The 15,606-nt window shown below is 36.2% G+C and overlaps 1 protein-coding gene across 1 annotated transcript in view; it reads left to right on the top strand.

The window, feature by feature from the left end:
• CHM (CHM Rab escort protein) overlaps positions 1-15,606 on the top strand; it is a gene marked incomplete at its 3' end in the record, with an annotated part of 97,057 nt that overhangs the window by 36,354 nt on the left and 45,097 nt on the right. Inside the window, exon 3 of the mRNA XM_080795336.1 lies at positions 12,685-12,757. Within this exon, the coding sequence (XP_080651462.1) occupies positions 12,685-12,757 (73 nt within the window). The remainder of the gene's footprint in view (positions 1-12,684; positions 12,758-15,606) is intronic.

The following is a 15,606-nucleotide window of genomic DNA, read 5'->3' as shown; positions in this document are numbered from 1 at the left end:
TGGTTTTTGATTTGTGGTTACCGTTCTGTTTGTATAGATCATCTTATACAGATAGCAGTCTATAAGTTGGTGATCCTGTAAGGTTGAATTCAATGTTTACACCTTTACCCCCTTAAGTTTTAAGTATATGGTATCATACTTTACATCCTTTTACTTTGTGTTTCTCTTGACTGATTTTTATAGGGATACTTAATTTTATTGCTTTTGTTCTTCCTATTTTTCTTACTCCTGCTTGTGGTCTTTCTCTTCCACTCAGAGTCCCTGGTAACATTTCTTGTAGGGCTGGTTTAGCAGTCATGAATTCTTTTAACTTTGCTTGTCTGAGAAACTCTTTATCTCTTCTTCTGTTCTGAATGATAGCCTTGCTGGATAGAGTCTTCTTGGCTCCAGGTTTTTTCCTTTCAGTACCTTGAATATATCATGCCACTCTTGTAAGGCTTGTCAAGTTTCTGCTGAAGAAAATTAGCTGATAGTCTTATGGAGTTTCCCTTATGTGGAAGTGTTTCCTTTTGCTGCTTTTAAAATTGACTTTATCACCACTGCCTTTTGCCATTTTCATTATTACATGTCTTCGTGTGGACCTCTTTTGTTGATTTTTTTGGGGAGACCCTTTATGCCTTCGTCTTGATTTCTCTTTCTCCAGATTCATAAAGTTTTTAGCTATTATTTTTTCAAATTTTCTGCCTTCTTTTCTCTCTCTTCTCAGATCCCAATAATACAAATGTTTTTAACACTTGATGATGTTACTGAATTCCAAAATGTGTTTTCAGTTTTTATTTTTTTTCTCTCCTGTTTAGTTTGAATACTTTCCATTACTCTGTTCTTCTGTTGATCTGTTTTTCTCCTTTCTATATTAACATATAATGTAGTATTTGTTTCAGGGGTGGTTTTTCTGCTTTTTGTAGTCTGCTGTTTATTCTCTGTAGTATATTTTTACTTTCAGTTATTGAGTTCCTCATTTCTCATTGGTTCTTTTTTATGTCTTTGATCCCTTTTTTAAAGATTTATCTATTTATTTTAGAAGGTGCATGCATGAGCACAGTGGGGAGGAGCAGAGGGAGAGGGAGAATCTCAGGCAAACACCCCACTGAGCACTGAGCCCGGTGAGGGGCTTGATTCCATGACCCTGCAATCATGATCTGAGCTGAAATTGAGTGTCAGATGCTCGACTGACATTCACCCAGGCTCCCCATTTTCTGTCACTTTGTTAAGGGTTTCACAGAGGTCCTCCACTCTTCTCATGTCTGGTACATATCTTTATGACCATTATGTTAAATTCTTTATCATGCATTTTACTTGTATCTGTTTCATTTAGCTTTCTTTGCAATGATTTTGTCCTCTTCCATTTGGGACATAGTCCTCTGTCTCCTCATTTTGCATAATTGTTTGTGTCTATTTCTGTGTGTTAGGACAGTCAGCTACTTCTTCTCTTGAAAGTAGTGCCTTATCTAGAAGAGCTTCTGTGGTGCTCTGTGGTGTAATGTCCCTTGAGAAAAGACATTAGCCATTTGTAATGGCTCTCTCTGCCTCTTATGGGTAGGGTTTGGTCCCTGTGTTGTTGGATCCGTCTTGGGCCCCTTTGGGCTTGAGTTGAGTTAGACCATGTGTTTGCTAAAGATCCAGTAGTGCCAAACTTCTGGGTAGTTTCCCTGTGTTGTCCCTTGGGAAGCTTTCATCGGTGGTTGGAGCCTGCAGTAAATAAATTTAAGAAGAATGAAATTGTATCAAACATCTTGCAAATCAAACATCTTACTGCATTGTGCAGTAAGAGCAGCTTTTTGCCCCTAGCTCATGGCTGGGGCTGTAGTTGGAGTGTTGGGTATGCTTATTTTCCCCTCTTCCCAGGGTAGAAGTCACTTTGGAGTTGAGCTGGGCCCTGTCTGGTCTACTCACACCTTGCCAGACTTGTGGCACTGCTTTGGATGGGCCCTGGTATGTCTAAGGAGAATACAGGGGGTGGGGCTTGCTGTTTGCTTGTTAGTTAGTAGGTGTTGGCCCTGTGCTTGTTCCTGCAATTGTTCACATATCCAGGCTGGGGGCAGGGGAGGGAAATGGTGCCTTCCAGCTTGTTTCTGGAGAAGTCTCCCAGTGATCCTTGCCCTGCCAGTACAGGCTCTGAAATTAGTAAATAAATATTCTCATATATCCCAGGCCTTTATCAAACTGCTGCTTCTATACTATATCTTCACAGAGGGCTGTTTGTTGAGTGGTCTTTTAAAGGGTGGGGATCTAGTTTCTTATAGCCCTCAATGCTCTCCCAGAAACCAGCCTGCTGATTTTTAAAGTTCCTGGTATGAAACCCTGTTAACTGTAAGAATTTGCAAAATTATGCCCCTGTGGTTTTTCAGTGTTTCAGGTATTCATTTTCCCCATGGGGGTTCCCTTTGCCTGGGGTGAGGGTCTATTTCTTTCCCCTTTCTGTGCCCACACCCTCTCTCCTCCTTTGAACAGTTCTCCAAGTTCCTTTAGTTCCACTTCTCTGCCCTACCTACCCTCTTCAGTATGGCCCCTTCTCTGCACTTATCTGAAGAGTGTTCTGCCCAGTCTTTAGGTCATTTTCTAGGTTATTCACACTGATAAATGGGTTATGTCTGTGGAGTGAGGTGAGCTTAGGATCTTCTTTCTTTGCCATTTCCCAGGAATTTTTGATGATGGGCATGAGGTAGTATCTCATAGTGGTTTTGATTTGCATTTCCCTAATGGTTAGTGATACTAAGCTTTTTTGTATGTGCCTGTTGCCCATCTGTATGTCTTTGGTAAATGTTCAGGTATTCTGCCCATTTTTTAGTTAAGTTGCTATTTTTGTGTAGATTTGTATGAGTTCTTTGGATATTTTGGATATTACCCCCTTATTGGATGTACTTTTGTAAATGTCTTCTCTTTTAATAGATTACCTTTTTATTTTGTTGATGATTTACTTCACTGTGCATAAGCTTTTTCATCTAATGTAGATACATTTTTTTATTTGATTTTGCTGCTGCTATCACCTTTGAAGTCAGATCTAAAAAGCATATTGTCAAGACTGAAGTCAAAGAAATTACTGTCTACATTGTTGTTTAATCTCCATATATTCGTGACTTTTTTCCAGGTTTCTTCTTTCATAACATCGTGGCTGGAAAAGATGTTTGATACAATTTCAGTCTTCATAAATTTATTGAGACTTGTTTTGTGGCTTAACATGTAATCTGTTTTGGGGAACATTCCACATGCACTTGAGAAGAATGTGTATTCTGCTGCTTTGGGAATGGATGAATGTTCTGTATGTGTCAATTAAGTCCACCTAGTCTAATGTGTCAGTCAAGGCCGGTGTTTCCTTATTGATTTTCTGTGTGGATGATCTACCCATTGATGTATGTGGGGTGCTATTCCCTCACTATTGTATTGTTGCCATTTTTTCCTTTAGGTCTGCTAATATTTGCTTTATATATTTTGGTGCTCCTCTGTTGGGTGCATATGTAATTATAAATGTTCTATCTTCTTGCTAGATTGACACCTTTATCATTATGTAGTGTCCCTCTTGGTCTTTTATTACATTATTTGTTTTAGTCTATTTTGTGTGATAGAAGTACAGCTATAGCAGCTTTTTGTTTCCATTTGCATGGAATATACTTTATCAGTTTACTTCCAGTCTTTGTCCTATAAGAAGTGAGTTTCTTGTAGGTAGCATATAGGTGGTCTTGTGTTTTGTCTTGTTGTTTTTTAAAAAAGATCTTACTTATTTATTTGAGACAATAGATAGAGCATGAAGGGGGCAGAGGGAGTGGGAGAAGCAGACTCCCTGCTGAGCAGGAGCCAGATGCAGGGTTCAATTCCAGGACGCTTAGGTCATGACCTGAGCTGAAGGCAGATGCTTAACTGACTGAGCCATCCAGATGCCCCTAGATGGTCTTATGTTTTTATCCATTCATCCATTCTGTCTTTTGTTAGGAGAATTTAGTCCATTTGTATTTAAAGTAATTGTTGATTAGTAAGTAGTTATTGCTTACTAGTATGTACATATTGAGAAGCACTGGACTTGTGAGACCCCTTTCTATTGTGTGTCCCAGCACCAGGGTAGGGTTGTGGCAAGACTCTGTCTCTGCCTTTCCTGCCATCTGGTTGTGGCTTTTTTTATTCTTTGTTGTGGATTCTGTTCATCTTGTTTTCAAATATATTTCAGAGGGAAATCATCCATATGTAGTTGAAGGTTTGGTATGTCTGTGGGAAGAGGTGAATTGAGGATCCTCCTTTGTTACCATCTTGCAGGAGTCCTCTCCCTTCTATTATTTAGCTAAAGAAAGAAAACAGTGCTCTCCTATGGGGATGAGAAAAAACGTATATCAGATATTAAAGAATTAAGTGTTGCCCTAGTTTTCTCCTTTCCATATTCTCCCACTATAAAGAAATACCATGATGTCTGTGGCACCAATTTATAAGTGAAAGTGATTTTAATGTGCTTAACCTAATCTAGCTTTCAACATGTTGTTTGCTATTAGAGATGGTGTGATATAATAATAATAGCTCCCATTTATGGAATATTTGCTGGGTACTGTGTTAGGTAGTTTACAAATATTAAGTTATTTAATTTTTACTACATTTCTCTAAAATTTCTCTTAAATATACTTCTCTAGGAGAAATATAATTTTCCCCTTTTGCAGATGAGGAAACAAATTAAGAGAATTGAAATAACTTTTTCAATGTCACATGTCTATTAGGGGAAGCCAGGATTTAAACCCAGGTCCTTTTGATAGCAAAGCCTGTGCTCTTCCTCTGAGATAAGCTGTAGGGCTGGAAAACAGCTTATCTGTTTGGACACAAATTGGACACAAATACTGGACTCGATGGCCATGAGACCTGATTCAAATTGTGACTCTATCAGTGATTAGTTATGTGATTTAAGTTGTTTTCCTCAAGTCTAAAATGTGGCTAGTGTATGACTTACCTTGAAGAGTTACTGCAAAAGCCCAGTAGGATACATGGGGGTGGGTAAAAGATAATAAATTTGTCTTTTCATCATGTAGAGATTAAAATTAATCGGGGATAAAATGGAGTTGTCCAGTAAGCTGATGACTCATTTGTACTTTTGGATCCAAAATAGCTGTGAGTCTGGAGCTTACCAGAAGTGCTCAGATTGGAGATAGCAATTTGTAAGTCATCAGCAGAGAAGCGATAATTGAGTTAGTAAGGATAGATGAGATCATAGAGAAAAACAAGAATTGAGGGCAATCTGTGTAAAATACTTACTCATCTACCTGGTTTGGTTGTGTAAAAATGTACTTGAGTGGGTGGCCTTATGCCAGTGGCTAATAACTGTCAACATAGGAGGGTCTCTCTCCAGCCCTAATTACTCAGCCTGGGAGTATTTCATTCTGGAAGATTGATCTGACTGCAAAAGCAACTTAATGTAGCCTCGTGGGATGATTTTAAAACCATATAAGGGCCTGATCATCCTCTCTAACATTAGAATTACATCTGCATACTCTACCAAGGAGGCCCACCTGCCTTGATCTTGGATCTTGGAATGGGTGGATGGTGAAAGGAACTTGGCTGGCTTGTGTATCAGGTATGTGGAGGTTTAGTAAAGGAGAATTTGTGTGGGGAGTAAATCTAATATATTCCCTAGTCTGTTCAGTTATTTGTCAACTAGGAAAGTAGAAACATGTCATGATTCTTTATAGTATTCCAATCAAATTGAAGTAGAATAATTCCCTTAATGCATATGGTATATTTGTATTCTTTAATAGCTGGCAAGTCAATAGTAGTAGACATGCCACACTGTTATTTTCCCACTTTTATCATATACAGAAAAGTATTTGCACACATTAAAGTTGAGAAATGCAAAAAAAAAATTGGTTGTATTTTAGGTCCTGGAAATGAATAGCTCTGAGATTAGAGTAGATGTGGTCATGAAATTATTTTCCCATTTTCATTATCCAGATGAATTGGAGAAGCAAAACAAAAATTAGACTTCATTCTGTCTAATGTCTGTAAACAGATTCCATTGCCTTTATTTATAGTGAGTTAGATTTTGGATTTTGTTATATACTTATGTTTATAATTTTAAATATTACAATCTTATAGATTATAGAAGACCGTCTTTATAGTGGAAAGAGCTTAGACTTTGGGGCCTGATATGGCCTGGGCTTAAATCCAGGCCATTTCCTATCTGAGTGAGTTAAATAAACAAGATCCTCAACTTCTTGATTGTTTTTGTTTTTTTCCTAATTGTAAAATGGGGATATTTTTAGCACCTATCTATTGGGATTCTTGTGAACATTAAGTGGTAATGAATGGAAAATGGCAAGTGTTATAATACGTATTATCCTATTTTTATCCTTCTCATTATTGTGTTAAGGTAGCATTTCTCAAAATATGTTATGTTGAAACCCACTCCCTTCAAATGCTTTTTTTAAAAGAAATGTTCATTGCTTGACTAATTTTTTTTTCCTATTGGTGAGAACAGACATAAACACCAAGAATTTAATAAAAAGGCTCTAATTAATAGGTTTAACACTCAGTCTTCTCATACAGCTCATAATGGTGCTGAGAAGCTCTGTCATAAACCATTTTTTTGGTGGTTTAACTTAAAAACCTAGCATTTTCCAAATTTATTTTGTCATTGTACCTTTTTTCCCCCCTTGGAACACCTATTAATAGTCCATGTTATTTATGGGATACATTTTGGAAAAGGTGAATTTAGTAATCAGGCCCAGGTGCCATTTTTTAAAAGTTGAGTGTAGTTGAAACACTAAATTAGTTTCAGGTATACCGTTTGATGGTTTTTGACAAGTTTATACATTATGCTATGTTTACTACAAATATTTGAAGTGTTTGGCTTCATTGAACCACAGGTACACTATAATATCCTATGGACTAAATAATCCTAGCCAGTTTAGAATTTGGGATTATGTTCCAATGGATAGGATTAGGGTTTAGCAGAACTGAGTTTTAACTGTACTTCTACCAGTTGCAGTTGTGTGGCCCTGAACTAGTGACTTAATTTCTACATGGACTGTCTCAGTGTCTTCATCTGTAAAATAATACCATACCTGCTTTACAAGATTGCTGGAAAAATCTGTGAGAAAGTAGTTGTGAAAACAGTTTTAAAAACAAAAAATTAAAAATGCTGTCATTGGAAGGGGTGGAATTACTACTATATAAGGAAATGGAATTAGGAGCAGTGAATATAGAATAGGGAAGGCCTAGAGGTTGATCTGTGGTGCTTCCCTTTTTAACTCCTATGTTCTTTAATAATTAAAACAATTCCTAGATCTGTGTGCCTGAATATTTGTAGCTCTGTCTTTTGTTAATGTTCTTGTCCTTGCTTACAGAAGCCATTTCCCTGTAAGGATGCATTTTAGCATCATGTAGCTATGGGTGTTGCTGAATGCTCAACACTGAATTGTAATTATGACACACAATGGAAAAGAAGATTGTTAGGATTTAATAAATAGGCTCTAATTAATAGGTTTACTACTCAGCCTTCTCATATAGCTCAGCTTTCTTTATGTATACCCATAATGTATTTCTTTTTGTTAGTAGACATGAAACAAAATTATGTTGCTTTAATATTAAATACTATGTAAAGGATGAGAAATCTCTTGTTACTGTTTTAATGCTATCTTTTTCTGTTTTATTGGTTGGTGTTAATGGAGATAATTGTGTAACCATTTCCTTTCTGCATCTGGAAAAACTTAGGCAGTATGCTAAGTAAGCTTTGTAAAACTTTAGAAAGATTAAAACCATGTTTTCTACAGTTTTAAGGTCAACATTTTACACAGTGGAGAGCTATACATCAGTGTTGTGATTATTGGGCTTTTTTTATCTTTGAAAATAAAAATGTCCATTTGTCATTTTTACTGTTTCAGCTGAAAATTTTAGGTCACTTAACTGTCGTGAAACTTTAGAGGACTTTAGACATTAGTTTTATTTATTTATTTTTTTAAGATTTATTTATTTGCGAGAGAGCACACGTGGGTGAATGGTGGGGAGGGATAGAAGGGGAGGGAGACAAGCATACTTCCCCACCAAGCACAGAGCCAGATTTGGAACTCGATCCCATGTAGATCATGATCTGAGCCAAAATCAAGAGCTGGCCATATAACCGACTGAGCCACCTAGCCACCCTAGACATTAGTTTTATATTTGCTGTTTAAATACAATGAACAGTCTTTTTCTAGTTCCACAAAGAGACTCTAGTTTTAAGGAACTCTTTTTACCATATAAAATAGCATTCCCTGGCATTAGAGATACACATCATCCTTCATCATAAACTACTTTTTCCTTGGGTGCCTGGGTGGCTCAGTGGGTTGGGCCTCTGCCTTCAGCTCCGGTCATGATCTCAGGGTCCTGGGATCGAGTCCCGCGTTGGGCTCTCTGCTTGGCGGGGAGCCTGCTTCCTCCTCTCTCTCTCTGCCTGCCTCTCTTCCTACTTGTGATCTCTCTCTCTCTCTCTCTCCGTCAAATAAATAAATAAATCTTAAAAAAAAAACACAACAAACTACTTTTTCCTTTATTTTATGTACAGAGGCCGTTGTGACACAAAATTGGCAGAAATGTTCCATTCCCCTTTTTTCTTTTTTTTTTTAATGTCAGGAAGTTCTCACTTTGTCCTTAAAATAAATTTTATCTATGGGGTTTTAAAAACAATAACCATAACCTAGCTTTGTTATTCCCTGCAGAAACACTTCTAAAGAGAGTAGAAATAATATTTTATAACTTGAATTTGTCATAGTTCTGAAGCTGTATTTTTAAGATAAAATTTAAGAAAATATTTGGTAAACTTTAATTTTTACTATTTCATTAGAATAGTTTTCCTAGGGAGCATATTAGAATGTTACATTGATTTTTTTCATTTTCTTTTTGCCATATTGATTTTAATACCTAAAGTCTTTTGTTTTCTCTTTAAGGGGTATTACAAACCATGCTTAGAACTAGACAAGTACCAAAATGAACTTAATAAAAATCTGTGTTGGTTTTATAGTGAGTTTAGTAATAATAATGTTACCCTCTTTTGTCAGAAGTACCACAGTAATGAAAACCATGTTTCACCTTTTATGTGCATTGGATCAGATCACCAGCTGCTAAGGTTAAGAGCATATCAACAGGAAAAGTTGAAAATGTGAGCTGCATGGAAAAATACTAGAACCAGTTAGCTCTCAGAAAACATGACCAAATATAGGGAAAAAAGATTTTTACCATGAACTGACCTTAGGTCATTTAATAATGGAAAGAAACAGCAAGATGGTTTTCTTTTAGACTATTTTTAGGCTTTTGATAATAGCAGAAAATACTGTGGAAATTGGCACATCTTGGTCCATGTTTGAAAACTCAGGTTACTTTTTTTTCTGACAATTTATTATAATTTTCAGACAGAAAAGTTGAAAAAATTGTACTCTGAATATCTATGACTACCTAGATTCTACTATTAACATTTCACTGTATTTGCTTTATTACATCACTGCCCGTGTATTCATTTTTCTTTCCATTTATTATTCTGTCTTTTTTATATTTCAAAGTAAGTTGTACACAGTCAAGTACCTTTAGTCTGGAACACTTCAGCATTGATATTATTAAGTTCAATATTTATGGGTCTTTTTCTTTTAGGTAAAATTAGATGCAGTGAAATACACAGATCTTAAGTGTGCCATTTAGTAAGTTTTGGGAAATGCATACACTTATGTAACTAAGAATCTTATTGAAATAAAATAATATGGTCTCTGCTCTAGAAAGTTCTCTCATGCCCCATCCAAGTCAAGTCCTGCTCTTACTCCCACCCAGTCCTCTTGTGATATTTTTTATTATAATTAACTTGTTTTAGAATGTCATATAGATAGAATCATTCAGAATGTACTTTTTGGGTAAAAGCTTCTTTCACTTAGCTGTGAGATTCATCTCTGTTGTTACCAGTATTCATTTTCATTGGTGAATAGTATCAATCCTATAGATATACCTCAGCTTATTTATCCATTCACCCATTGATGGATATCTGAATTCTGATCAGTTCAGAGCTATTAAAAAAGCTAGGGCGCCTCGGTGGCTCAGTGGGTTAAAGTCTCTGCCTTTGGCTAAGGTTGTGATCTCAGGGTCCTGGGATCCAGCCCTGCGTCGGACACTCTGCTCAGCAGGGAGCCTGCTTGCCCCCCAACCCCGCACCCCGCCCACCTGCCTCTCTGCCTGCTTGTGATCTCTGTCTGTCGAATAAATAAAATCTTTAAAAAAAATAACAAAGCTACTATGAAAAAGCTTGTATAAGTATTTTGTGAACATATACTTTCCTGGTTTGTAAATACCTAGGAATGGAGTTACTGGATCATAGGGTAGATACATGTTTAGTTTTTTTCTGAAACTACCAGTTTTCCAAAGTATTTTTACCATTTTACACTCCCACAAAAGGTATGAGCATTCTGGCCATCCACACCAACACCTGGTATTGTCAGCCTTTTAATTTTAACTGTTCTGGTGGATGTGTAATGGTATTTCATTACTTTCATTATTCATGTTTTTTTTTAAATGTGTACTTATCTCCCATCCAAGTACTAACCTGGCCCAACCCTGCTTAGCTTCCCGGATCACAGAGACGGGGCGTGTTCAGGGTGGTATGACCATAGACTAATGTGTACTTATCTAATGACTAATGATGTTGAGAACCTTGTTAATGTGCTCATTAATCACATCTATCTTCCTTTATGAAACATCTGTTCAAGCCCTTTGCCCATTTTAAAATTTGAATATTTGTCATTAAGTTGAAAAAGATCTTTAAATATCCTGGATACCAGTATTTTTGCCAGATATGTTTTATGACTATTTTCTTCTAGTTTGTGGCTAGCCCATTCATTTTTATGATGTGTTTAGTGTAGAACTTTTTCATTTTGATGAATTCCACTTTACTAGTAGTTTTATTGCTGTGTGTTATCTAAGAAACCTTTGTCTATCCTAGTGTCAGATTTCTAATGTATATTTATTACTTATAAATTGATGTATCTAATAAATTTACTTCAATCTTAAAATTTTTACCCAACAGTCAGAGCTTCTTATTTATGACTATAAGGTAGCTTAAAAGAAATCTAAATATCTTAACAAAAAAATATAAGGACAGTTGTTTTTTTTTTTTTTTTTAACACCACTGGATGTTTTCTAGTTTTGTTGAGTGTTATATTTAGAGAGTGGGAAGGGATGGCAGAAGTGTATATTATTCTCAGGCAAGGGAGAAGAGGGTATAAATTTCTACAGGAAATACCACTAGTTACAACACTCCTCTGTCTTCACTCCTCCCTCTTCTGTATACTGGCTGTTGCCCACCTTCTCCTTCCACTGTTTTCTCTGACCCAGGGGATCAGAGCTTCCATGTCTCCTGACCCCAACATGTTAGCAAGGGTGGCCATCTAGAATTGTTAATATAAGTGAAAATCTACCTAAATTTTAAAGCCATTAGAGATTTTGAATGGTGAATGAATTTGCATTATCTTCAAGAGAACTGTCAGATTCTAAGTAAAGCAGTGATCTGTATTAATAGACCTATTTTCACAGATACTCAGCTTAACCATTTTCTCTATTAGAGCAAAAACAGTGATTATTGGTAAAATACTTGAACGTTAAGTCTGACTGTTCTTCAGGCCTGTCAACATTTGTTTGAGGAGAAATATATCAGAAGATTGAGGGGATCTCCAGTAGCACTATGGATGAATGATTTTGGATATTAAAGGTTTTAGTTTTCATCTCATTTTAAAAAGAGCTTTTATAGATTTTTATTTAATTAGAGAAAAATACAGAGAAGGAAAAGTGAAAACAAAACAACAAAACTAAGAATCTTTCCCACCCCAGAACCAGAGTGGATATTGTAGGTGGAACTGAGTGTACTTTGGGGCTCATAATACAAAGAATAAATGTGAAGAGTTTTATAAGAACTGGGAAGCCCCAGTACAGATATGTAGTACTGAATTAGAGAATTCTGATTGCCACAAGTCTCTTACTTAAGAAGTTAATAAGAACTCCATTGTCTACAAGGTTTACGTGATCCTAGTTAGGAGACCTCTGGCTCCTCTAAAACAGAATGATGTTCTTCACAGGATTATAGAATGAAGAATAATAGTTCACCCAGTTATTAGCAGGGATATTGTTCTTGTTTTACTTATTACAAAAGTGAATAACTGTGTCCCAGAAGCTACTTTTATTTTCAGCCCTGAAGGCTAAGAATAACACAGGGCCACTAGCTCTAGAGTAGCCATTTGTGTGTGTGTGTGAGTGTATATGTTGGCATGGGTTATGGGTTTGGTGGTGGTGGGGACAGTGGATATTTAGTTTTTTACAGAAAACTTAGTAGTTTTTTCCATTGGCTTTCCTTGCGATCTACCAAGGTTTTCTCCCCAGCCATTTTGTTTTAACCCAGTAGTCAAATTTTGTTTATATTGAGTGCTCGATGCCCATATCAAGTTGTTCACAATCACATGATCAGTGGCATTTGATCAGTGGCGAAAGCTCTAAGGAGACCAAAGAGATTTTATTCCTTATACAATGGAAAGTTAACTTTGGGTTTGGAGAGGCCAACTTTTATTTCAGCCTAGTATTTCCAGCATCCCAATTATGTTTTGAACTCTGAGGTGGCAATACTGAAATGATTTGAAGGGTACAGGGTGGTTTGCTGATGGAGATCAGTGGCTTAATTTTTATACCCTTTTCTTTACTCTTATTTCTTTATTGTTACAGAAGAAGCTACTATGGAGGAAACTGGGCCAGTTTTAGCTTTTCAGGAATACTGTCCTGGCTAAAGGAATATCAGGTAACCTTTTTAGTTGATTTTTAAACTACTAGATTGTATTTTGTATCACATAATAATCCTACATTGAATAAAACCCTAAGCTTCTGTAATACAGGATTGATGCCTCATTTTTATTTATTTATTTATTTAAGAAAAATTATGTAGTCATCTTTTTAGTTAATGTTATTCCAATGCTTTCAAACTACAGATACTGCTTTTTAAATATACGTAGATATGTTGGCTGAAGAGTACATCGTATATTCCTGGTACCATTTTCTCATTACATTCCCAAATATAAGGCAAGATTTTTTGTCTCCAAAATAGCCTTTCAGAAAAAAAATTTCAGTCCTTCTAAAATCTCACATATTACTAGTTGCTCTTTCAGTAGTATATTTTGAGAAAAAAGCCCAACTATTCAGGGGAAAATACATTAATTTGAAATGGTCTGAGTCATTGGTAGTTTGTGTATTTATAGAAGTCACCTGACAGAATCAGTTAAAAAAAAAAAAAGCAAGGAAAAATTTAATATGAATTTGGTAAGTGTTTGGATCTCCCTACTATAACTATTGGATATCATTGTAAAGAAGTTTTTTAGAGGACCTGTATAGCATAGTAATATGGGGAGTAGGTTATGTCATGGAGTTTACTGATTTTTATGACAGATTAAAAAAATTGTCCCAATTTTATGTGAATGGTACATGTGGATTGAAATGAACTTCCTATTGAGAGCATCATACATGGAATCAAAAATTGCTATATCTCAAGAGTTTAGACAGTTGGGAAAGGAGTATGATATATTCTAGAAAATTGTATTCAGTTAGCTGAAAATAATATAGCTAAGACTTATTAAACACTTACCATGTGCTAAGCACCACAATAAGCATTGTGGTTGTACTAATTAATTGATGGAAGGTGACTTAAAAGGTTCTTCTAGTCATGACAAAGACATTGATGTTGAAGATGCAGTGAAGATTCAGTTTGAATAAGACTGTTGCATGAAGTGAGAGTGTGGAAAAACAAGCAATATTTGGAAAATAATATTGCATGTAATACAAACTGTATAAATCAAGAAAGTAAATGTTATAGTAGACATTTAACTATTTTATGTATGTGCCTTAAATATTCATATATTTGTGTTGATCAGAAACCCTATTTTGAACCTTATTCTTAGGAAGTATGTGTAAGGGTTATCTTAGTGTATTTAGCACTTCCATGAGAAAATTTAGTCTAGATGCTCACAACAAAGACAACAAACATACCTTGGTTGTCTGAATGGAAAACTTCTGATGAGTAAAGGGAATTTTATAAAACAAATTTTGATAATAGGTTAGATCTATTAAAATATTAATATTAAAATATTAAAAATATTAAAATATTTAAATATATTGAATATTTTTGAAAAATATTTTTTTAAGTTCTTCTACTCCAGCATCCTCTTTCACCATATCCTTTCCCCTTCACTCTTTGTCTGCTGATCCAGTCTTTTCTTCAGGTTGGTAACCCCATGTCTACACATTCAGAGTTCTGTATTTCACCTCCTTTTCTACCTATGTTGGTATGTTTAACATAATCTAATAATTATACTTAGTAAGAAGAGATGTCTACCCTATTTTGCTGCAGTTTAAAATGTTAAATTCAGGAGAAAAAGCCCTTTTTTAAGATTTATTTAAGAGAGTTAGGGTTAGCTTAGCAAGCTCAACACCCAAAGAACAAATAGTCCAATCAAGAAATGGGCAGAGGACATGAACAGACATTTCTGCAAAGAAGACATCCAGATGGCCAACAGACACATGAAAAAGTGCTCCACATCACTCAGCATCAGGGAAATACAAATCAAAACCACAATGAGATACCACCTCACACCAATCAGAATGGCTAAAATTAACAAGTCAGGAAATGACAGATGCTGGCGAGGATGCGGAGAAAGGGGAACCCTCCTACACTGTTGGTAGGAATGCAAGCTGGTGCAACCACTCTGGAAAACAGTGTAGAGGTTCCTCAAAAAACTGAAAATAGAGCTACCCTATGACCCAGCGATTGCACTACTGGGTATGTATCCTAAAGATGCAAAAGTGGTGCTCCGAAGGGGCACGTGCACCCGAATGTTTATAGCAGCAATGTCCACAATAGCCAAACTATGGAAGGAACCTAGATGTCCATCGGCTGATGAATGGATAAAGAAGAGGTGGTATATATACACAATGGAATACTATGCAGCCATCAAAAGAAATGAAATCTTGCCATTTGCGATGACGTGGATGGAACTAGAGGGTATTATGCGTAGCGAAATAAGTCAGTCGGAGAAAGACAACTATCATATGATCTCCCTGATATGAGGAAGTGGAGATGCAACGTGGGGGGTTTAGGGGGTAGGAAAAGAATAAATGAAACAAGATGGGATTGGGAGGGAGACAAACCATAAGTGACTCTTAATCTCACAAACAAACTGAGGGTTGCTGGGGGGAGGGGGGTCGGGAGAGGGTGGTGGGGTTATGGACATTGGGGAGGGTATGTGCTATGGTGAGTGCTGTGAAGTGTGTAAACCTGGATAAAAATACATTATATGTTTATAAAAAAATAAAAAAAAATTAATTAAAAAAAGATTTATTTAAGAGAGAGAGAGGGCATGAGCTGGGGGAGGGGCAGAGGGAGAGGGAGTGGGAAAGAAGACTCCCTGCTGAGCACAGAGCCTTAACTGGAGCTTCATTCCAGGACCCTGAGATCATGACCTGAGCCAAATCCAAGAGTCAGATGCTTAACTGACTAAGCCATCCAGGGGCCCTGAGAAAAAAAGCCTTTTAAAATAATTATTGTCCTACTTTATGAAATCCATAAGTTTAGAAATTTGTTGAAGTGAATTTATGTAAAAC

Source organism: Martes martes, assembly GCF_963455335.1.
Source record: "Martes martes genome assembly, chromosome: X".
Classification (NCBI taxonomy): Eukaryota; Metazoa; Chordata; class Mammalia; order Carnivora; family Mustelidae; genus Martes; species Martes martes.
The sequence above is the reverse complement of the archived record's forward strand: the minus strand, read 5'-3'. Positions and strand labels throughout refer to the sequence as shown.